At 54.9% G+C, this 22,680-nt stretch overlaps 7 protein-coding genes and 1 non-coding gene across 8 annotated transcripts; 3 read left to right on the top strand and 5 right to left on the bottom strand.

Moving 5' to 3' along the window:
- Position 1: 1 nt before the first annotated feature.
- POSPLADRAFT_1169571 (hypothetical protein) lies at positions 2-1,828 on the bottom strand. Its single transcript, XM_024488069.1, has 4 exons — positions 1,461-1,828; positions 758-1,249; positions 454-679; positions 2-395 (listed from the first exon to the last, which is right to left on the bottom strand). Exons 1-3 carry the CDS (start codon positions 1,810-1,812, stop codon positions 492-494), a joined length of 1,032 nt encoding a protein of 343 aa, XP_024339751.1. The 5' UTR covers positions 1,813-1,828; the 3' UTR covers positions 2-395; positions 454-491.
- Positions 1,829-4,455: 2,627 nt separating this feature from the next.
- POSPLADRAFT_1033568 (hypothetical protein) lies at positions 4,456-4,969 on the bottom strand (the record flags this gene model as incomplete). The annotated part of the gene is made up of 2 exons (XM_024476944.1): positions 4,456-4,563; positions 4,715-4,969. The coding sequence occupies 2 exons, from the start codon at positions 4,967-4,969 to the stop codon at positions 4,456-4,458; spliced, it is 363 nt and encodes a 120-aa protein (XP_024339750.1).
- Positions 4,970-5,543: 574 nt separating this feature from the next.
- Positions 5,544-8,259, top strand: POSPLADRAFT_1039800 (hypothetical protein). The gene is made up of 9 exons (XM_024477599.1): positions 5,544-5,917; positions 5,974-6,034; positions 6,090-6,101; positions 6,161-6,333; positions 6,478-7,064; positions 7,123-7,175; positions 7,232-7,345; positions 7,408-7,818; positions 7,876-8,259. The coding sequence occupies exons 1-9, from the start codon at positions 5,898-5,900 to the stop codon at positions 8,041-8,043; spliced, it is 1,599 nt and encodes a 532-aa protein (XP_024339749.1). The 5' UTR covers positions 5,544-5,897; the 3' UTR covers positions 8,044-8,259.
- A 137-nt stretch (positions 8,260-8,396) lies between these two features.
- Positions 8,397-11,208, bottom strand: POSPLADRAFT_1169563 (hypothetical protein; the record flags this gene model as incomplete). The annotated part of the gene is made up of 5 exons (XM_024488068.1): positions 8,397-9,318; positions 9,366-10,212; positions 10,268-10,337; positions 11,035-11,106; positions 11,166-11,208. The coding sequence occupies 5 exons, from the start codon at positions 11,206-11,208 to the stop codon at positions 8,512-8,514; spliced, it is 1,839 nt and encodes a 612-aa protein (XP_024339748.1). The 3' UTR covers positions 8,397-8,511.
- A 665-nt stretch (positions 11,209-11,873) lies between these two features.
- POSPLADRAFT_t69 lies at positions 11,874-11,957 on the bottom strand. The gene has a single exon. It is a non-coding gene; the product is annotated as a tRNA-Glu (tRNA).
- A 93-nt stretch (positions 11,958-12,050) lies between these two features.
- Positions 12,051-14,491, top strand: POSPLADRAFT_1065962 (hypothetical protein). The gene is made up of 8 exons (XM_024482026.1): positions 12,051-12,145; positions 12,200-12,405; positions 12,455-13,288; positions 13,316-13,375; positions 13,426-13,479; positions 13,560-13,869; positions 13,930-14,051; positions 14,097-14,491. Exons 1-8 carry the CDS (start codon positions 12,097-12,099, stop codon positions 14,301-14,303), a joined length of 1,842 nt encoding a protein of 613 aa, XP_024339747.1. The 5' UTR covers positions 12,051-12,096; the 3' UTR covers positions 14,304-14,491.
- A 1,114-nt stretch (positions 14,492-15,605) lies between these two features.
- On the bottom strand, positions 15,606-18,469 carry POSPLADRAFT_1141477 (hypothetical protein; the record flags this gene model as incomplete). The annotated part of the gene is made up of 5 exons (XM_024485306.1): positions 15,606-15,688; positions 15,744-15,897; positions 15,948-16,101; positions 16,163-16,479; positions 16,511-18,469. The coding sequence occupies 5 exons, from the start codon at positions 18,467-18,469 to the stop codon at positions 15,606-15,608; spliced, it is 2,667 nt and encodes an 888-aa protein (XP_024339746.1).
- A 1,637-nt stretch (positions 18,470-20,106) lies between these two features.
- Positions 20,107-21,732, top strand: POSPLADRAFT_1141290 (hypothetical protein; the record flags this gene model as incomplete). Its single annotated transcript, XM_024485282.1, has 7 exons — positions 20,107-20,348; positions 20,417-20,521; positions 20,571-20,744; positions 20,903-21,122; positions 21,215-21,297; positions 21,373-21,575; positions 21,644-21,732. The coding sequence occupies 7 exons, from the start codon at positions 20,107-20,109 to the stop codon at positions 21,730-21,732; spliced, it is 1,116 nt and encodes a 371-aa protein (XP_024339745.1).
- Positions 21,733-22,680: the final 948 nt, after the last annotated feature.

Below are 22,680 nucleotides of genomic sequence, written 5' to 3'. Positions count from 1 at the left end.
GTCATGTTTGGGAGGGCCATACACGCAAGAAGAGGTCATATGTACACAGGTAAGGAAGTAAAGGAAGTGTTCGCATGTGTAGGGAGGGGTTCCGCCGAGCCGAGGCTATCCAATCCGGATCCTTCAGTCACATAGTTCAAGATGAAATCAGATACTCTGTGCAGCCATAGTCGATAATCCATACGCCATACCGGTGTTGATCGCTGGGACGCTGCTGATAGCAAGAGAATCTGCGCCATGTGGATCAGGATGAGACGAGAGCGAGCAGCTGTGGGGCTGGAAGAACGCCCATCGGAAACTGATAGACGTCTGGGGTGCGATCCGTTTGCCTGCACACAGGCGAAGCAAAGCCTCTAGGTTCTGGGCGGGTCCGAAGCCGTTCCAAGTTCTGCGATCTGCGCGATACTGTCAGTCCATAAAATGCGCCAATTGCGACGATGCAGGCGTACTGACCTTGCGCAGCGGGTGTGATGTCAAGCAATGCGGCTTACTCATGTGTCCGGCTCGAGCTTCTCGCCACGCGCGAGAACACGTACGACGCGGCTCGGCTGGGCGACCATCTCCATCATCGCCATCACCGCAGGCGGCCGCTCGACGAGACCCCCGCCCGGGATCGGGCGCGCACCAGCAGGCCCGGCCCCGCGCGAGTTCCTGCGCGTACCGCGTTTACCGCGCTCCTCTTCCAGCGATCGCCGATTAGTTTGCGGAGAGCGCCGCCCGTTGGCAGCGTTGTCGCGAACCGGCGACGCGTTCTTACCCGGGTGCGCGCCGAGAGGCGCGGGTACCACCTCGAGCACCTCAATGCGCGCCTTCGCCGCCCACTGCGCGACGAGCGCGCCGGATGAGCGCGGCTCATGGCGGTTCATCTGCGGCGCGGGGAGCGGCACCGGCGATGCTGATACGTGTGCGAGCGGGGGGAACACCGCCTCAGACTGTGCCTCAGTCGACTGCGAAAGCACTGCGAGGATGACGTGGGGCGGGGTTGTGTCCTGGGGGTTGCGTAGGGGCTTCTCCTCGGCCGCGTGTTCGATCTCCCAGCGCGCACAACAGATAGTGCGTCGCACCCACTCGGGGGCGCCCGTGGGCGGCTGCTGCTCGAAGATGTTTTCCCAAAGCACAAACGCATCGTCGCGTTGCAGGCGGATGCGCGGGTTCGTGCCGACCTGTGCCTCTAGGATGCGAGAAGCAGCGCGCGCGCGCTGGGCAAGTGAGCTCATGCCCTTCTTGAGCAGATCGAGAGTGTTCAGAGCTATAAAATGGCTATGAGTTATGTGTAATATATGCAGAGGAGCTCCTATCTCAGGGCGGCAACGGCTCCAGGTGGGAATGTGGCCCGAAGTACAGGGGTATGAGACGGGCTGACAAAGGCAAACCAGAGGTCCCCTGCACGATCCATGCCAAACGGCCACACATTCCCCGCCCTGCCAACGTTCGGAAATGGTAACAGCAATCAAACTCACCTTCAAGGGGGACGATAATGATCTCCTCTCGCCCATCTCGGCACCACTTCTTCACCTGCCCGAGTGCATGAATGAGTACACTCGCATCGACGACGACGATGTCGGCGTCCTTCTGTTCCCTGCGATCTCTGCCCTGCCTAGCCTTGTCTCCGTCGGTAAATGTGGCGTCGCCGTCCCGCCTCTCAATCGGCTTGGCCTGTGCGGGCGCGCGGGAACGCTTGCCGTCGGAGTTGTCCCCTCCAGTCTGGGTGCGGCGATCGCGCCAGTTGCCTCCTTGTCCTGCATCAGTGACGGTCTTCTCGAGCTGCTGCACCTGGTGGTTGAGGAATGCGGCGCCGAGTGCGCGGGACATAGCGAGTTTCTTCGTCGCGATAGCGGGTCCCTGCTTCAAGTTGATTAGTACTGTTATCGAGCATCCCAAGCCAGTTTCTCACTCTGATATCAGCCATGTTCGAGTTGTTTTGCGGTAGTTGTGGTCTGCGTGAGAGTGAGCTATTTGAAGGCGGAGGAGCGTCTGGGCTGACTGCGGCTCGGTGCTGACTAAGCGATATACTCCGTTGGGATTGGCCGCTTGGACCCACAACAAGGTGGCGCGCCAACTTGTGAACACCGTGCACCGCTTTGACTCACCTGTACAGCTATTGCTATTCACCGGTGAGCTTCGAGACCAGATATGAAGCTAGGAAGACAGAACCTTGGTCTATAGCTGTGTATGGTTCGGAACGAGTTCGTACTAATGGGATGGTCAGTACATCGACATGCGATACACTGCCATGGTGCGTGCGCGCCCACGGACGGGCCGTTGGTGATTTATTGACCTAGGTATAGGCCCATATACACCTTGAAGCTTAAGGCCTTGAGGCCGAATGATGACATCTATGCCTCTATTAGCAAGACAGCGGCAGAGCCACATAACGGCACTGACAGCATTGCCGCCATACCATGCTAGCGCTTTTCCTTCTGGCAGTATTCACTGCTCTCCGAGCCCAGTTTGGAAATCACGATTGCATATATGAATAATCGTATATGCTAGAGTGGCTGTCAAAGCGTATACAGGGATCCGTAGCTTTGCTTGCTACGTTGCTAGATTAAGCATATATCTGGAGAGCTTCGCTAATGACAGGGATCTCTCGATATTATTCAGCCCACGTAGTGTGTTGTGGCTGTATTGACCAGCACAAGGTCTGCTTATCCTCCTGATACCTAAGGTGGTCTCATAGGATCAAAACTCGCTTAAATTCAGCGCTATTCTTCGTAATGGCGGATATTCACCCACCGAACCCAGACGTATAGGAGGAAGATTACTGATTGACCACTCTGTTATTCTTGTGACTTACGTATATTCGTCAGAGAGCAGCTCTGGAGATACACAGCTATGACTTGATGATAAGGCGCACGGTGAGTAGGTTTATAGACTATGACGCATCGTCCCTGAATTCAATATTTGATGGCGGACGGAACGAAGTGACACGGACTTTGTCTTCTGTCAACGGAGCTCGGTCACGGGTGCTACACCTAAGCTCATCATGGTCCGCCCTTTTGCTTTGTATGGCTGTGCTTCTGCCCGCTTAGGCAGGAGGGGGCAGCCCGTGCCTGTATGACATCATGTGCATTCACAGTACCACCACGTCACCTCCCTGTCCGCCGTAGTCGTCGTTTTTCTCAGGAAATATAAGAGAGAGTGAATGGATGGCCTCGCGCAAGGATGTAGCTTGCTCCTTCCTCCCACGCTTTATTCTTCGACATGCTTTCAGTCGGACGGCGTAGAACTCTCACCTCCCCGCGACATTCCAGCAAGATAAATGCGTAAATGAGATGCATTAACAGATGGAAGTATGAGGCATATGCTTGTCGTGCAAAGGTATGATGCTCATGCTTATTTGTTTTCCGTCCGTTCCCGCGCATAGTAACACGGTCAGGAACCTTGTCGAGATCCGACAATGGTGAGCAAGAATGGGGCGTATCCAAGTGACCCATACCACAACATCCACACCCTGAACGAAGATCTCGCCGACGAGGTCGCTGCTTCAATGGTCCAGAAGAAGTCCCCAAACCGATAGCTTGCTCAAGAGAAGATGCCCATTGTCGTGCAGGGCCGAAGGGGCTGATCGGTGAGCTCTGGTCGTCCCTGGACAATGCATCTTTGTCTGATGGAAGTTAGGTCCAACAGCTGCGTGTGTGCGAAAGCCGATAATTCGCAGATACACACACGGCCATCCGTCACGGAGCGCTCAGGCGTCGAGCAGGGAGCTAAGGCATCCTCCCCACCATCTCAAGCAATCTAGGTATAGCATACGGCCCACCTTCGTGATCTGCGCCAGTAATGCTGATCCAACTGGTGGTGAATAGGACCTGACGTACAGATGACTGGTGTAGGAGATCACCCTCGCACATGTCCATCCGAATAATGACGCACATTGCGTAGGTTGTACAACGCCCTTCCGCCATCAGGGCATGACTATATGCGCGCCGATCCTGACTTGCGAGACCTACCCGACATTATGTCGATATGAAATGGAAGATCCCGCTCAAATGCCGCATAGCGCGTCCGCGTTCCACAAGTCCGCTCGATCCCCAAGCATGATCGACGCGTCTGTTCATCGTGCGGCCCTACTATGCGACGCCCCACGAAATAGCGAGGCTTTCCCGGAGGCGACATCGGGCCGGGGGCCGTCACAGAAGCGCGGATTCAGCAGTTCTCTTCCCTGCTTCTTCATGGTCCGGTCGCTGGCTCTTCGCTGGTTCTCCGAATCGCAAGCGTTTCCACACTGTGGGGACGCACTCTATCAGGCACGGTTGATCGGCCTGAAGAGAGCTGCGCAGATTGCAGGAGAGAGAGTCAGATGAGCGTGACTTTCGTCAACATCCTGAGCGGACTCAGTCACTGATAGCGCGTCACAGCAGTGAAGACACTTCATGAATTTATTGTCCCTAACATGAAGCAAACCCAGTGGGAGCGAACAGACACACCGTTGGGTCAACAAAGAAGAATGAGTTATTCTTGCGCCGCCTTCCCGCGAACCAGGGAAGACGTGGGGTAGATTGGGCTGCAAGTAGCTGCAAGTGCGCCCGCTGTTCCGCACGACACGGACGGCCTGTGAGTCTGTGCGGCGGGATGAATGTTCACGTCCCCAATGCCCCGCACCGCGCGGGAATGACAATCGCGGGGCCCAATGCCCCAAACTCGAGTCCGGGGACGCTGCCATCGATGTTCTCTGACGTCCTCGAGTGTCTCGAACACCTAGGGTTCTTACTGTGCCTTGTCGGCGCATGGTACGCGTGGGAGGTGAGTCATTGAGTGGCGAGATGACTGAGTGTTGGTGAGTCCTGACGAAGCGGTTGTCGGCAGTGAATGTTGCGGACGGACCGAGAAGCCGAGAATGGCCGAGGAAGAATTGTTGAAGCCGGCGGCGTTCTGGCATGCGGGGTGAGAAATTTTTCGCTTCGGAAAACACATCTGCCTTGTCCGTCGACGTTGCCACCGATTGGGCGGGGTGCAATCCAGACATTGGTGTTGTGCACGAGCGCACCACCACTGACGGCAGGCCTCCTCGCAGCCACCCATTCGATGTCGCGGCTTGCATGTGATGCGATCATCAAGCCGGTTCCGCTCCGATCGATGATCGCAAAAAACGCCCGACGCTCGATCTTCAACGCCCGCCAAGGAGGAGCAGCGTCCGGTCCGGCCTGGGCAGCGTCTCGCGTGCCGAGGTGTTCTCATACAGGGCCGCATGCGGAGCATGCATCAGCATATGGAGCCCCACACGCCGATACCGCTGCGCAACCTGGGGGAATGGAGGAAACCGGCCGGATGGATCCTGAGCCGCGACGGGGCGCGGCACAAGGCTCATTCTTCCGGCGGGGGAAAGAAATGGCGGCGCTGTCTGTCGGGTCGGGCGTGCGTCGAGGCACGACGACGGGGCGGCCGCACTCCACCGCTACACACGGACAGGATTGAGATGATGTCACAGTGCGTGTCACATTGTCTCGTCCTCTCAGCGCTTGGACTCGAATGATGGGGCTGACCGAATGCCAGAAAGCGCCTTCGTTTCTCCGTCTCGGACGAGGGTCAACCTGATCTTCGCCTGTATCATGTGCAGCCTGCAGGTCAGCCTCACAGAAGAGTCCGTGACATCGGTCACGACGGACATGGGAGAAGTCACCCGAAATGACTGGCGGAGGGAGAGGGAGAAGTTTTAGTCATGATGTCACGGAAGGTCGCAGTCCCCCCTCGTCCGGACCATCGTTTAAAAGGCCATCACTTCTTAGCCGACTTCGTCCTTCCGAGGAATTTCCAGCTCGCCCATATCATCCCCTCCATCCCTCCTCATTTTGCCCCTCGTCTCGTGGCCTCCTTCCCCCCCGACCCCACGTCTCGCCCTCACTGTTGTCCCGCATCACACGACCCCGACGACCACAGACTAAACCATCTTTGCCATGGCAGTCATGCTCTATGTGTGCGTACCGTTTGACAAGTGCTGGTGCTTCTGTGTCTGACATTGCCGGATCATAGACAAGGCGTGCCCATTGGGTACATGGCCATTGCTTTAGCCATTTTGGCATCAATGGGAGGGGTAAGCATTGTCTAGTTGATGTCAGTAACGCTCGGCCACTGACGATCATCCACAGTTCATCTTCGGTGTAAGTCAGCGATCGTAGGCGATGGTGCATCCTGTCCTGATCGGACCCCCTTTTTCTAGTATGACACAGGTCAAATCTCAGATATTCTCATCATGGACGACTTCAAGCTACGGTTCGCGACATGTTCCACGCCCGGCGATGCCAATACATGCAACTTCACCATTGTCCGCGAGGGTTTGATCGTCGCGCTGCTTAGCATTGGTACCCTCTTTGGTTCGCTGATCGGTGCACCGTGAGTGTTCTTCCTCTTTCGCTTGCTTTCCCCGCGTCTTCTCTTCGCTTGCATTCCCCCCGCGTTTCCCCCCTTCGTTCCCACCCCGCCTTTTTATCAATCGATCATCTTCTTGTACGTATACTCACACGCTTACCAAATCAGGACCGCGGATTACCTCGGACGTCGGTATGCAATGTCTGTAGAGTGTCTCGTCTTTGCCGTCGGCGTCGTCATCCAGATCACGACGACGCACACCTGGCAACAGTTCGCTGTCGGACGTCTGATTTCTGGTCTGGGTGTCGGCTCGCTGAGTGCGGCGGTCCCCATGTACCAGGCGGAGACTGCCCCCAGCCAAATTCGTGGAACACTCACGGCAACGTACCAGCTCTTCATCACGTTCGGTATTCTAGTCGCGTACTGCATCTCCATTGGTGCGCGCGACATCTCCGGCTCCGGCTCATGGCGCACAGTCGTCGGCATTTCATTTGTGTGGCCCGCGATTCTGGGCATTGGCATCCTGTTCATGCCTGAGTCTCCGCGTTGGCTCACGAGCAAGGGCAGATACGACGAAGCCCGCAACTCACTCGCGTCTAGCCGTGGCGTACCCCGTGCGGAGGCTGTCGACCACTTCATTATCACCCGCGAGCTTGAGGAGATGCGTGAGGCGGTCGAGTACGAGAAGAACGTTCAAACTGGCTGGCTGGACTGCTTCACCGTTGAGCGCAAGCAACTCTACCGGACACTTCTGAGTACGTGTTATCTTTCTCGAAGTTGGCTATTTATTGCTGACGGCATGCACGCTTCTAGTCTCGACACTTCAGATGTTCCAGCAGCTCACGGGTGCCAACTATTTCTTCTACGTGAGTTCACGTTCGCGTTTGTTCTATTGACAAATACTCATAAGAGCTTCCATTAGTACGGTGCAACGATCTTCCAGTCTGTTGGTATCTCGGATTCGTACGTCACCCAGATTATTCTGGGTGCTGTCAACTTTGGTTGCACGTTCCTTGGTCTATACGTCATGGAGAAGGTGAGCATATGCGTCTGTTTGATCAATAGTAGTCTTGAGATGCCAATGCCTCCACCCCCTAGTTCGGTCGTCGTTACCCGCTCATCATCGGTGGTGTCTGGCAGTCATGCTGGCTGTTCGTGTTCGCCGCAGCCGGCACAGCGAAAGACCCCACGACGAACGAGAGTATTGGCAAGCTCATGATCGTCTCCGCCTGCCTCTTCATTCTCGGCTACGCGTCAACCTGGGCCCCGGGTATCTGGATTCTCGTCGGCGAGACGTTCCCGACGCGCACGCGTGCGAAGCAGGCTGCTATCTCCACAGCCAGCAACTGGCTATGGAACTTCCTCCTCGCGTTCTTCACGCCGTTCATCGTCAAGGCGATCAAGTTCCGATACGGGTTCGTCTTCGCCGCGTGCAATCTCACGGGCGCGGTCATCGTGTACTTCTTCCTGTACGAGTCCTCTGACCTGTCGCTCGAGAGCGTCGACATGGTGCGTTGGCTTCCGTGTTTGTGGTACAGAATTGAAACTCACCACCTCGATTCATAGATGTACTCTGACCCATACTGCAAGCCATGGACCTCGCGTTCTTGGGCACCGCCGGGCTTCTCGTCGCGCGCAGATCTCGTCGAGCAGAGTCGCGCAGCAGAGGCACACAAGCCGCTCGCCACCGAGGAGCGCATTGAAAAGACGGGCGAGGGGCCGCAGAAGGTATAGGCGTGGGTTGTCTTGGGTTCCCTGGTGTGTTCAATGTGTCCGGTGCCGATGAAAACATTATGTTTCCGCACAAACACAAGTCTTCGCGTTGTGTGCAATGATCTTTGTAGCATTATTATCTACCTAATTGACGGATGTACGATACTGTATTGCTTTACGACGATGTGTGTTCTGTAGACGTTACCTTACGTCTAACATGACACAGTACTGGTTTCATATGTGTGCACAGGGTCATTAGCAACGCCTGCTCTAAGGTAATTCTGATGGTGCATTGCGCACGTCCACTTCTCGCTGAGCTGGTAAAGTGCCAGCATGGGATGCTGGTAGTGCTATTGAAGACATATGGCTGGGTTATGCAAGATGCTCCTACATAGATGTCCTAATATATCATAAAGGAGGCCGAGGAGGGGGTATAACTCGACTCTACAACAATCTCGCATACAACAATCTCACACGCACGCACGAATATCAACCAAAACCGAGGATGAGGCCAACAAGATCTCGCCAGCTGCGCCGCACGACCACCTTCACTCCGCCCCCGTACTCGTCTCCCAGCCACTCAACAAATCGCGCGTCCAGTCCACTGAACGGGCCCAACTCGAACGACATGACGTCCTTTGGTGTTAGTAAGACCGTCTCGACCACGCTGCTGTTCTCCTGCTGGGAACCGGCGCGCCGCTGAGGAAGAAGCTCCCCGAGTCTTGCGAGCATCACAACTGTGTTGGCGTGGAACGTGTGCAACAGTGCGAGTGTCGTCAGCACCTGCCTGGCCCGGCGGGCGCTGCGGCTGGTGTCGTCAAGGTATGTGACCGATGCGGTATCCTTTGTGGCTGGCCCCGCGGTCTCGTCGAGTGGCGGCTCGGGCGCGTCGCCGCCTCTGCCAGGCCACGTCCACATCGCGATGCCGCTAGCCTTGCGTAGCGAACGACTAGAGCTAGAGGGGAGCGACACGCGGCCCTCAATGCCCATGCCGACCGTGCGCACGTACGGCGTCTTGCGTGGCGGCGCGAGCTCGTCCGCGCCCTCGAGGCGGATGCTGCCCCAGTTCTCCCAGCGCGCTCCACCGGGGGAGCACGCGAGTGTGGGATGCGCGCGCCAGGAGCCCATCCAGAGCCCGGCGCACATCACGCAGACGTCCTCGTAGACGCGCCAGATGTCCGTCCAGGAGTTGGCGCTCGCGCGCGACCTGCCGCTCGTGCTGGAGGACGACGGGTCGCAGCAGACGTCGGTGTGTGTGCTTGCATCGAGCTGGAGGAGGCGGTCGAGCTCCGTCCACTGTACGGGTGTCAGTGTGAGGGGAGGATTTTGAGGTGAGGCATTACCAGTTTGACATCGCTCCATGTGAAGCGCACTATGGAGAGGCGGTGCGACGGCCCGCGGCCATTTGATGGTTCTGCGAGCTTGGAGGCATAGAACGTGGGGCGGGTATTCGGAGTTGACGTGCGGAGGTCAATCAGCAGGTCGTAGTATTGTGGCTTCTCGAGGAACAGCGCGTCCGTCGTACACGCTACCCAGCCTCGTCCTGTCTTGCTCTCCTGCTCAAGCTTTGGCAGGTCGCTGAGAGTGATCATTCCCAGCACTTTCACACCCTCTGTCGACTTGCCCTTCAGCTTGGGGCTCGAGTCCTCGTTATCGCTGTCTCTTGGTAGCGCAGCTTCACCGCTTGCCTGGTACTGATAGCAGATGTCCGCGGCAACCTGGCAGAGAATGCATGCGGCCTCGACCGGCGGGAGAGTATATATGAGTATCCTCCGGCGCCCGAGGACATGCTTGTAGAGTGTGAGGGAGGACGGCCCGAGGATACGCAGTAGGTGCGGGAGATGTATTGTCGGATCCATGTCGGGCACGTCATTCTCGAGCTCGGTGTCCCAGCCCCGCCAGTCACCTGCGCCACCGAGGTCTGAACGGCGCACTTTGCGCTCCTCGAAGAATGCGCGCGCGGGATCCCAGTCTCCATCTACTGGGATGAGCACGTCGCGGTTCTCAATAGAAGAATAGATGGATCGGAAAAGCTCCTTTAGCGCAGCAACGTGCAGCCAAGGGCGCGGGCGCGCGGACTTGGCGAGCAGGATGCCGAGGGAGGAGAGGCGGAAGCCGCGGTGGCCCTGTTCAGTTGTGTGTTGTCGATGGAAGACGCAGACGCCTGCGTGCTCGTCCTTTGTGAAGTAGCTGTGGCCAGACCTCAGTATATGCGGAAACACGCCTATATGCGGCCTTTACTTACATCACATCCCGTTCCATCAAGTGCAGACCACTTGGCAGAGCGCTGAACTCGACATGGCTCAGATCCAGGTCTGTGGATAGTGTACGATGAGCGAGGCTATGCAAAGGGGACGTAAGGTGGAATCAGGGAGTGACGCGCATGACACAGCCTAGTGAGCCTTGGAACACCATAAACCTTACTGGTGGCCCCTTCATTACTACTATCTGCCGGACCTTGAACCTGACGTTGATAAGGCGAAGCATATGCTCCATGCCCCGGCAGAGTCAATAGCTGCGAAGAGGGTTGCGACCAGCCAGATCTGGATTCGAGAATATGCGCTTCTTCCACACACTCAGGGAGTCTTGTGAAACTAAGGGGCTCCTCACCATGTACATGAGGGACGAGCGCAGCAGCTTCCAGGCTGTTCCTGATCCCCCGCTGATACGAAGGCAAAGGATGGGGGCCTGGGACGACCTGAGAGGCTCCGACAGCTGGTTATGATACGGCTGCAGTCTACGGAGCAATACTGCAGCATATGCACAGATCCCCCAAACGCTTCTCCCTAGCTCCCTCTAACGCTTGCGGTTGCAAAGCATCGAGACGAAGCAGGGCCGATAGCAGTAGCTGAGGCGCAGCTAATCCGCGGACGTGGAACGCCGACCAAGGTAGCAACCTACACATCATAGTCACATAACACGAACAGAAAATCGGCCAAGAGCAGGTTATGTCCGAGTCTGAGCCGGAGAACGCATGTCACTCCCTGAGTAACACTCAATGAATCGACTCACCTTCACTGGCCTTGAGAGACCAATCTAACACATTCCCCTGGGTCGGGTGAAAAGCAGCATGGAAGATGGCGACTGTACGTTGACGACCGGTTGTAGAGTTCCGCAAGTAATTTCGCAGAGAATGCACTCACCGACGTCCTGAGGAGCTCTGCCTTTCGCGTCCGTGGCCTGCATTGGCCCCGCTGTTCCAGCGTTTAATTACACCACGGACTAACAGTGAGCACTGCGTGCTAGAAAGGAGCGATCTGATCTGCTGGAAATGGGCGTCGAGGCGAGCGTTGTGCAGTGCAGTGATGAGCAGGTTGCGAGCGCTCACAGCCTACTGCGAGTATCGTTGCGTGAGAAACTCAGGTATCTAATCAGATATACATTTGATACCAATTAGCATCTTGTAAGTAATCTGGCCAAGGTGCGAAGTGGGAGGAACAGAACTCGCAGCCTACAGGAAACACCTAGTTAAAGTGTCAGGTCTAGTCGGAGGTAACATTGTGCAGCGATATTGTTCAGAGCTGCCTTTTATGGAGGAATGTCGGCATGATTTGGCAGCCACCTCTTGTCCACAGTACAATGTCACATTCATTAGCTTCAGTTTCTAGTGTACAAACAAAGACGCGATGCCCCTGTCCTCTCCGCCTCACAGCTCTAGTATGTCATCTTCCTTCTGTTGTGATAACGTGAGTTGCGCATCCGCCTTGTCTGTGAAAAACAACGAAGGCATGCCTCTCTACACATGTGACATACGAGCAAACTATAAAGTACAAGTACTAATCATTAGTAAGTAGTTGCTGGTTGCAGACAGGGCGCAAACGGCGACCTGTATCATAACAAGAAGGAAAAAGCTCCGATACGGGGAATCGAACCCCGAGCTGCCGCGCTCACTGGATAATGAAAGGCGGCAATGTTAGCCGTTACACCATATCGGATTGCCAATTTCTCCCTGTGTCAAAATATATAGTCACGGATTTATCCACAGCTATAATTGGGACAAGCGGCCCGCCTAAAGCTGCGCTGCAAGGCTGCCTCAGGCTTGACTCTTACCATTCAGTCATCTCCAGGCGAGAAATGGATTCCGCATCGCCCGCTGAGCCATCCAGGGTTGGGAACATTCATGGTAAGTGCAAGTGCAGCAACTCTCGTTCTTCAGAGTATCACACTAGATGCGTAGGCATCAGTCTGCATATTGAGAGCGAAGATGAGCGGTCGTCGCAAGTCTTGACTTTCGACAAATCTCAGTCTTCTGCCATCACTATTGGGCGTAGATCAAGCCATACGAGACGTTCAGGTAGCTTGCGAGAGCTCGACTGTGCTTTGTTCCGATGCCCTGTAGTCAGTCGCAAGCATGCCAAGATTACATTCACAAAGTACGGCAATGTAAGCATATATCCACGTATATCATGACCGCCGCTCATGTTCCTCGTAGGCGTACATCACTGATCTGAAGTCGCACCATGGTACATACATTCTTCGTCCAGGAGACACCCTATCCAAGCCTATCAAGGCCGAGACGCCCACTGTGCTTGCAGATGGGGACATCGTAACTTTCGGCAAGATCGTAAGCAACGACGATACCATCGTCCACCCAATTGCAGCCCGTGTCTCACTACTCTACGGCCCTGGTCCTGCGGCAGCCACTCCTACACACACCACGCCGAATGCGAATGAAGCTGGTCTGTCAGAAGAGCCCCCGCGCGGGACCTCTGGTCGTTATGGTATCTACGTCTCATCAGACGAGTCCGAGGAGTCGTCGGATGGAGGGTCTGACGTCGAAGAGATCCCTCCCCCGTCTCCTCCGGCTGCGGCGCGCATGCACCGCTACAACCTGCCAACGTTCACGCGCCCGTCGGACTGCACCGCGCGCATGCAGCTCCTGCGGCAGGTCCTCCCCGCCATCCAGCCCGCGTGTATCGTGGACCTGCGCTCGGTCTCGCCCGATCCAGCGCCCCCGGCACTCCCGCCCCTAGAATCTGCATCCCCGGCACTTGTGCCCGCCCTCGTGCAGCAGGATGGTCAGACAGGCGGTGAAGCGGCGAGAGACGACGGCCCAAACCCCGAGCTATCTATCGTCGATCGCCGCGATCTCTTGCGCGACCTGCCCGACCTCAGCGTGCCGCCGCCTATGTACTCCTTCCCATGGCCACTCGCCTTCTCATTCGACGCGAATGCAGGAGCTTGCTCCCATGCGATCGAGGGAACTGATTTCATGCATGACTGTGATTCCGAACTTGCGAATGCCTCTGAAAGCCCCGCTACGCAAGTGAGTGAGAACGTGAGCAGCGGACAGGCTCAGGATGGCGAAGAAGACGATACGGCCTCCTCTGAGGGTAGAAGCACTACTCCTGAGGTAGGGCAGTCCCGTAATATTATCAGCTCTGTCATATGATGCCCTTGCAGGAACAGCCAACCATGGTCCTGACCGAGCTTGAAGCCCAAGTCAACCTTGCCTCCGTCAGTATACTCCCTTAAATCCTTGACTGATATTCGTTGTCCGCCCTTGACAGAGCGCGTGATACTGAGCTACCTTGCAGAACGACATTAGCACGCTACAGATGCAAAGACGCTCTGACGAATCGCGCTTTGAGGAGCATGTCCGGGTGACAAAGGCGCGTTTGGCAGAGCTCGACGAGCACATGCAGGAACTCAACGGGCGGGTGACGAAGCACGTCGCTGCCAATGACGTCATTATGGCTGAGGCAACATCGCGCGTTGACGACCTGCGCGCGGACATCAACCGCGTGCACACCGAGCTCACGGATAAGCTTGTGTCCGAAGAGCGGGCGTCTGCGAACCATGCTGTCGAGCTGAACAACGTGGATGCTATGCGCACAATGATGGAAGGTTCGTTCATTGCCGTGACGGTGTCAACAAGTCGTGAACAGTCTCATTCCTTTGTTGCAGACATGCGCTCCCTCAAGAACGCAGTCGAGACCCAGCTCGCCCGCGACATCGAGATTATCAAGGTCGCACATGCGCAGACGCAGGCCGCGCTGCAGGCTCTCACCGCCGCGTCCGCACAGCAGGTCAGTGTCATGGTTTTGTACGCGGGATCCGCTGACGCTATGCAGGCGGAGACGTCCGGTACGCGCAAGCGCAAGCGTTTGGAGATGAACAATACGGAGGCGGATAACGAAACTGGCGGCGAGTCGAGGGTTGCCGCCCCCTTGCCCAAGCGCCGTAGGACAGCAGGGCGCTTCGTGAAGCAGGTTGTGCAGACGACCACCGTCGCTGCGGTCGGCGCGGTCTTTGCTGTCGCCGCGCTTGCTTTCGTCTGAGTTTGAGAAGGCTTGAGTGATAGATTCCATGGGAGTTATGCAAGGTTATCGTGAGAAATGGCGTGTAGGACTAGCGAGGGATGAGGGTGGAAGGGTCACTAGTAGTATTACTTGATGCTGAGTGTACGCTGTGTACGTTGTGGTCTATCTGTATAAGTAGGGCACGTATACTATTTTGACACCGTAAATATGTTGTGCTTGGGTCGGCAGGACGATCAGTGGCATAATGCAGCTTTTCTAAACGTCGTGTTGCGCTGGGCTCTTAAATGCAGGTGGTCCCTGCAGGCGAGCAAGATCCCAGTTTTTACTGTGGTTGGTACGAGCCGATAGTACCGGCAGGGCAATTATCCTTACACGTAGATCATTCAGCTATTATTTTGCAGAGTAGGATCCGGAGGTGATACTGATTCCAGAGCTCGTACACAGTTAGTAACTGAGCTCGACACTATAATGAAGACACAACATTCGATAGTAATGGAGAAAGAAATATGAGACAATAAATATGCAGTCATGCGTTCACATCCGGGTCATTGTTTATGGCTCCTTCCGTATGTCTTTAGGACGTCCCGCGTCAGCGAGCGAAGCATAGCAACTGTGACAAGCGGCCTCTCCAAGACATCCGTAGTGCCTGAGGTAGACGCCGCAGAGCTAGGCGGCGGAGAGGCTGCGGTTCCATTGTTTGAATGAAAGGCTTCTCCATCAGTGCTCGCCAAACTGGAAGACCGCATTCGCTTGTTTGAGTGGGATGCAGGTATACTAGACAAAATCTCGTCACCAAGGATTCACACACAAAAATCAAATCAGACGCTTACCTCTCGGATAAGTCATCTTCTGCAGCGCGCCGTTTGGGTGAAGGACGGACATCTTGTGCAGCCATCATCCAGTTATACTGAAGACCATTGCCCTTCTCTTGCAGGATATATTCGAAATCATGCACAGCAGCTTCGATCTGCGCTCTGAGTAGCATGATTTCCGTAGAGGGCTGGCCCCCGATCACTTGTTCCAAGCATCCTAATAGCAGTGACGGATACTTCTCAAGGAACCTGTCGACCAAGGCGCCTGTTTACTAGTTAGCGATAGTCAACAAATCGGCCTAGATACGTACGTTTGCTCAGAGGTGAAGCTGCATCTACTGCTGGTGTCTCCAGCACGACTTCTGAACCATTTTCGATGAGGTTGAGTATTTTGCAAACCATCGCACTCCCCGCGCCCTTGACAGTCTCCGAAAATTCAAGGAGCCGGGATCGGTCCACTGCCCCAGATTGTTTAAGTCACGACGTCGCGAGAGCGAAAGATCGAGAACTAACGTTTGTCGCCGTTCCAGCAACTGTCCAACCATTCCGAAACCGCCTCCTTGAAAAGTAAGAGGAAGCGATTTGTGAGGTCTAAATAATAAAAGGGTGAGCATATTTCCAAACTATCACGGGGCTCGAAACACACCTTCCCAAGAAATGCTGACGACAAACCGATCTTCAACATCGAGGGGCATCGAATTCAGAATATCGACCATCTTTCCATCCGGATCGGACATCTTGGTGGAGACTGTGAGGGTAGATACACCCTTGATGATACCGTCGGAAACAAGTTTCTCCGTCTGTCCTGGCCGATGAACATCATGTGCAATATTGATAATGACAAACTGACCATAGTCACGAAGTCGACAGCTGCCTGGGACCCTTCCGAGCTGTCTACCCAGTCAATGACGAGTAAGGACGGTATGAAGCGGAGATCTTCGTCCTGAGGTAGACTGTCGATGATGTCACGCAGGCGCGAGCAATCGTCAAGGATACGGTACTTCCTATGGTAAAGTGCAAGTTGTTTGCGCTGAGATCCTGTAGTCGTCACAAGTAGGAACGCACCTCTCGATTTCGTCGGGCAGGTCCTCTAGTGGTGTGCGCTCGAAGACAATGAGACCGGGTGAACCTCGTGAGCGCACTCCTTTCGGATCGGGTATCGCAGGGATTGAGAACACAGTCTCAGAATCCCAAGACCCAGAGGACGGTACATCAAACTTGTGTTCCAGCCAAATCGCAGTCCCGTCGTTTTCGGGATTCAATGATAGCCAAGTACGCCACTGGATGTGTGGACGGCCTTTTGGACTGGAGCTCCGGACTCGGATCCGTATGGACCGTAGGAAAGAACCCTGTGCCCATCGTCGCTTATGTTCTTCGTGGTTCTGGTAAGATGAAGGAGAATGGGATGAGAACGTGGATGCGCGCAAGATCGCCGTCAAGCGACAAGAATAAACGCTGCACCTCTTTCAACCGGCGGAGCAAGTCCTCGTCGTTTAATGGTTGTACATTAATGCCGGCCACTCGACGCCGACTACGCTTGGCCTGCGACGACTCCATGGTAGAGACGCGTCTTCGCTTGTTCTGCTCTTGACGAGGCTTGCTGGCTATGGAGCCTGTGCTGAAACTGCTGGACATCCGCTGACGTTGCACGTTATCGGCGTACTGTATGCTGCGATTGCATGATTCGTTCCAGGCGGCATTTCTCGCGAAGTACTGGTCAGGGGTTAAACCGTTACCGGTGCTCCTCCTGAACCAGGCCCTCCATGCCATCCTCAACAGTCTGAAAGGATGTCCGTTTCGGTATTCTGCAGCGCGCGTGTTCAAGATAGTAATCTCTGCATTGGTTTTGGGCCTGGCAGGTGTGCGCCTTGTCGCGTCAGAGGCAGACTGGGAAATAGTCGCACGAGTCGGCGATTCAACAAGAACAGACGGTGATCCTGCCCGCTGTTGTGGCGTTGGACTATTCTCTGGTGCAGAGAAAAGCTTAGAGCCACCTGGCGAACTGAGCTGAAGGGGGCTGAGTATCTCAGCCGAAGTCGGAGATGTCGGTTGGAGTGCAAAAAAGCCCAACAGCGACTTCTTTTTCTGAGGGCTCAACTTGCGCGAAGCCGATTGAGGGATGGTTTCAAAGGACCGTTCAGTCGGCGTGGGGGGAAGGGACAAAGGTTGGATCCTGCCTAATGGCGGAGGCGCTACAGGAGATGGAGCGGACTGTACATCGCTCGAACTTCCAGCAACCGATATTGATAGCTGCAGCTGATCTCGAGCAGCTTTCTTGCGAAGGGAAGGGTCGCCTGGGACGTCCCATAACGTTTGTGAGCGATCGACAATACGAGGGGTATACGGCGTGGGTGACGCCTTCTCGTCGTGAGCTTTCGACGTTGAGGGTGTAGGATGACTTTGGGTAGATTGCGGCGCTTGTGGGGAGAAGATATTAGATGTACTGGCGAGCGGCTGGGATGTCGCTGCAGATGAAGGGATTTGCGGGGCCGTCGGCCAAGAGTTATTGTTCGCAGCAGGTGCGAGTGGAGTCGCAAGAACAGATGATTGGTGGGTAGTGGGGAAGAGGTTGGATGTAGTAGTAGATAGAGGCTTCGCCGACGCGGGTGCAAACATAGGAGCAGAAGGATTCAGGGATGTTGAAGGTTGTGACACAGATGATGGCAATGTATTGTGATTGGAGCTGCCAGCGCTGGAGACAATCGGCGCGGCCGGCTTGCTGGGACCGAAAACGGTTGACGAGCCAGCAGGGAAAGGGCTACTGGACGACGATGGGAATATCGGACCATTGAAAACAGAGGCGACTGGCTGCGATGCAGCAAATATACTTGTAGGAGCACTTGACGATCCTGAAGGTGTGGCGAAATTTGACTTCGATTCACTGGTGCTACTGCTAAACGCAGATGTGGAAGCCGCCACGCCAAATGCAGTCGAAGATCCGAACGCATTCGGCGTCGATTGAAGGTTTCCAAACGCGGAGGTCACAGGCTTTGGTGCCGGTGCTGAGGGGACATTGGATGGAGCATTGCCAAGGCTTGATGCGGAAGGGGCGGCCGAATGGGCAAACAGTGAACTGGATGAAATCGACCCTGATGGCGCAGGCTGTGCGCCATTGGCTGCAGTATGCACAGAACTTGCAGATGTCTCAGCGCCGCCGTTTAGGGTGGCCACATCATCAGAGGCAGGCGTGACGCCAGACATGGCGACTGGGGTTACCACTGCGGCCGGTGCGCCAGACACCTGTTCAGCAGATGGCCTCGATACTCCATCAATGATTTCAGGAATTGTCAAGTCACCACGGATTGCCTCAATCTCGTCGATCGTGTCCGGGCCAAACAGTCGCTCGAGGATGCAGGCAACGAGGTAGATCATCACTACGTTGCCCTGTTCTCTCAGCACTGCGGCCAGACGTCCGAAGATCTCCATGGCCTCTGCGTCAACAACGAGTCGAGACGCCTTGGATATCGGGGCGCTCTTGGCCTGTACGATCTGCCTGAATTGCGTCGTGTATCGGAACACTGGATGGTTGATGATTTTGCTGGGGATGTGTAGCAAGCGCTCGCTCTGGTCTCGGATATGGATGAGCCGGTGGTAGACACGCATCTCGAGCTCTTCTGATGACTGGTAAATTCCACGCTGGTCATCGTAGTATTCCTTGAGACTCTGCAAGGCTGTAGAAATATGGTCACCAACACTCGCAAGAGAATACAAGCACACATACTGTACATCAACTGCTGCTCTTCGAGGGCAACAGAAAATCGCGGATTATCTCGCTCAAGGTGCAAGGCCAGAATGTGGTAGCGGGCGCAGCGTTCGTGACACTCCATTGCAAGCGGGCCTTTGTTGTGTTGCATAGTGAATTCGCTTCTCACCGCACGCGAACGGTCGCGAATAAAGTCGTACGTGTCCCTGAAGCCGCCTCGCATGAGCAGATCATGGAATAGATAATTGAGGGTTTTCTGCAGAACAGAAAATGAAACTCAGTAGGATGTGCCATTATATCCTTGCATTACCTTTAGCACCGGTGGAGGGCGCAGATCTGAGGGAAGTACTTTATCACCCGCCGCGCGTTCATAGATCTTCACGGCCCGCTTGTGGTCTACTCGTTTCGTGCCTGGAATCTACAACGCGTTCAGCGCAGCTTTCACGCAGATACTGAAGCAATCATCGTCGCACGTACCACCTCCCACTTGTCCAGGTTGTTCTCTCGTTCGCGCCGGTAGCGTTCAAAACGCGGACACATGTCTGTACATGTCCCAACTAGAGTGATAGCGTTCTCTAGTTGCACTCTTGCAGTCGGGTCGGCCATCTTGCCATCTGCAATGGCCTTCTTGCGCTCAACCTCGCGCGCTTTCACAAGCTGAGGAGGCGTAAGTGGCCCCACGTCTCATTGGTGTTTCCGCGACGCACCTCCCGCCAGAATTGTTCGCGCTCTTGCGGCGTCGCTTGCTCGGGCATCTCTGCCTCTGCCTCGACGTGCACTTCCCCGTCGGTGATTCCTTCCCCTTCATCACTGTGATCGTCCTCCGTAGTTGCACTGTCTCCCATGTGGGTTGCAGGGGCATGGAGATGAGAAGAGGAGGGGGCCGTGCCACTGCCCTGTCCGTGGCCGTTCGTTGCGTTGTTGGCGACCCATTTCTTGTTCCTCGATCCACCGCGAGCGGCACCTTGTATATGAAGTCCTCGATGTTGTGAAGACATGTCTGTCGCGAACCGGATGGTAAGAATGAGAGGAGGAAAGTAGTGATAAGTTCCAGCCACAACCCGAAGAACGCGAGCGCGCCGGGATTACATAACGCAACTCATTGCCTCCAAAGGGAGCACAATCACGTGAGGATGCTTAGCGGGCGCTAGACATAATTTTGTCACGCGCGCCTACGATTTGTCACTGGTGATTATAAATACCGTGTATGGGCGTCACACCGGGGAAGGTCTGAGACTTGCAGTAACTGCTCCGCTTCCGTTTTACCTTCACCGGTCTTGTGTTGCTGTAAATTTTAGCAGGCACTATGGACAGCCAACCGACTCCATCTGGGTCTCATGAAAAGAAGAAACCTGTGGTAATTATCACCATAGGGATGGCAGGTGCTGGGAAATCGACCTTCGTGCAGCGGATCAACTCCTACTTGCACTCTCGCGAACCTCCTGCGCCACCATATATCCTCAATCTGGATCCTGCGGTGACAAACGTTCCATTTGAAGCAAATATTGATATACGAGACACGGTCAACTACCACGAAGTGATGAAGCAGTGTGTGGACATTCCACCTCGCTCGTCTGTCGTGATGCCTGAATCCTCTCCGGCTGTCTTCCGTGAAGGTACAACCTAGGACCCAATGGTGGCATATTGACGGCTCTCAACCTGTTCACTACAAAATTCGACCAGGTCTTAAGTCTGGTCGAGAAGCGCGCCGAGACTGTCGAGTAAGTCCCGTTGTCTAACCCTGTCTGAGCTTGCTGACATCACTGGCAGCTATGTGATATTGGACACACCAGGACAAATCGAGATATTCACCTGGTCTGCCTCGGGGGCTATCATCACCGACGCAGTCGCCTCGTCATTGCCAACTGTTGTGGCATATGTCATTGATACTCCCAGAACCGCCGCGCCGGCGACATTCATGTCAAATATGCTCTACGCGTGCAGGTACGCACTCTCACGCTCGACCTGATGGCGCACATGCGTGTATGTCTTGTATCCGCCATTGGACGCTATACATACGCGCATGCTCGCGTCGCAGGTCTCCTTGACGTCTGGTTATCAGGACCGATGTCCTCGTTGTGTGTCGACTGACAATGTTGTAGTATACTTTACAAGACAAAACTGCCGTTCATTCTTGTCTTCAACAAAACCGATGTTCAACCTCATGAATTTGCCCTCGAGTGGATGCATGACTTCGAAGCATTCCAGGAGGCACTAGCAAACCACCGGGGAACAACTGACGACGAGGGCGAGCCCACCTATATGAATAGCCTCATGAACAGCATGAGTTTAGTCCTAGATGAATTCTACAAGCATCTCACGGTACGCGTCTTCTATCAAACACCTCTCCCAATCAGCATGAGGAATCATGTATAGAATGCTTACTCGGAATTTTGACTTTTGCTGAACAACAGGCTGTCGGCGTCTCTAGCATGACGGGTGCTGGAGTAAAAGAGTTCTTCGACGCTGTAGAGGCGTCCCGAACAGAATATGAAAAGTAGGTCCTTTCTGTTCGCTTCTCGATGTCGCTGCCGCTCCTTGTAGTTTCTAATTTGGCATTCTTTACATGTAGTGAATACCTGCCTGAACTTCAACGCGCTCGCGCTGCCCGTGAGCAGACTTTGCAGGCTGCCAAAGAAGATTCCATGAGCAGGCTTATGAAGGATCTTACTGTTGATCGCGAGCGCAACCCCAGTGGACCATTACATGACCGGTGGGATCCTGAGGCCGAGGAAGAAGAAGATGACGACGCGGACATCAATTTCATTGATCGCAGTGCGTAGCGCTTTTGCACACTCACTTCGTGTCAGCTGACTTACGGCAACGTTGTCTTACAACCACAGGCGAAGAGCCATGGCCGGGTCAGTACATTGATGTTACAAGAATGCGACGACGAGATGATGAGGGTGTTACGTGGCCTCGGCCCGCTTGATGTTTGTGAGTTCATGGCAGCGGAGATGTATCGGTAGACTGCGACAGGTGTATCATAAGGCAACTTACTTTAACGTGACCGACGCGAAAAAGGCGTCTATTCCTCGTCACTCCTTTTTGCGATGTTCTCAGCGAAATCCTATATGACAGGCGACTGGAATCTCTGGAAGTATTCACCCTGACTTGGAACATAGTCCGTATCTCTGCACTCTGCAACTTCTTCGCGACCTCTTCGCGTCGATGTTCGACCGCATCACTGTGCGACCCATTTGAATCAGCAATTCCAAATCGTTGATAACCTCTTCCTGGCCCCAGCATCGTGTATCCATCATGTTACGGGGTGCGTTACAACCCTCTGGAATGCGCGCCCCAAGGCTGTGTGTGGTTCCTGCTGCGCAATCCGTAAGTATGCACATCTCTTCCCATCTCTTTCTACAAAATCAAATATTGCCCAAGTGCACACATCGGCGTGCAGTCTTATTGTCTAGCCGGCTCCTGACAGGTACAACGCTGAGGTCGGCGCCGAAACATGTGCTCCTCTTTCGTGGGGACACTCATGGGCGTCGCTCCTGTGATTTGCGTGACGTGACTGGCAGGCTGAGCGCCCGAGTAACCGGCGCAGGATCTCTCCGTCTGCTCACATCTGGCACTGATCGTGCCAATGTTCAGCCATTTGAGCGGTGTTGGTGGAAGGGAACAACGGCAGTAACCAAGTCACTAGAGAGGCCTATTCTGGCTGCTCGGCTCGCGAGTGCTTCATGTTCAATCCTCGTGAAGGCCGCACCGCGCCTGCCAGGCTGATAACTGCTCCAAACACGTTGTATCCCACCCATTCATGATCAAAATCTACATTGCGTGAAAGCGAATTTCCTTACGTCCGAGACGTCTGTCAAGAGTTTATTGTGTTCGAGCTGGGTCGACAGTCGACCTCGTTGGTTGCGTGCGACAC

Source organism: Postia placenta, assembly GCF_002117355.1.
Source record: "Postia placenta MAD-698-R-SB12 unplaced genomic scaffold POSPLAscaffold_6, whole genome shotgun sequence".
Classification (NCBI taxonomy): domain Eukaryota; kingdom Fungi; phylum Basidiomycota; class Agaricomycetes; order Polyporales; family Adustoporiaceae; genus Rhodonia; species Rhodonia placenta.
This window is presented reverse-complemented; position numbering and strand designations above follow the sequence as displayed.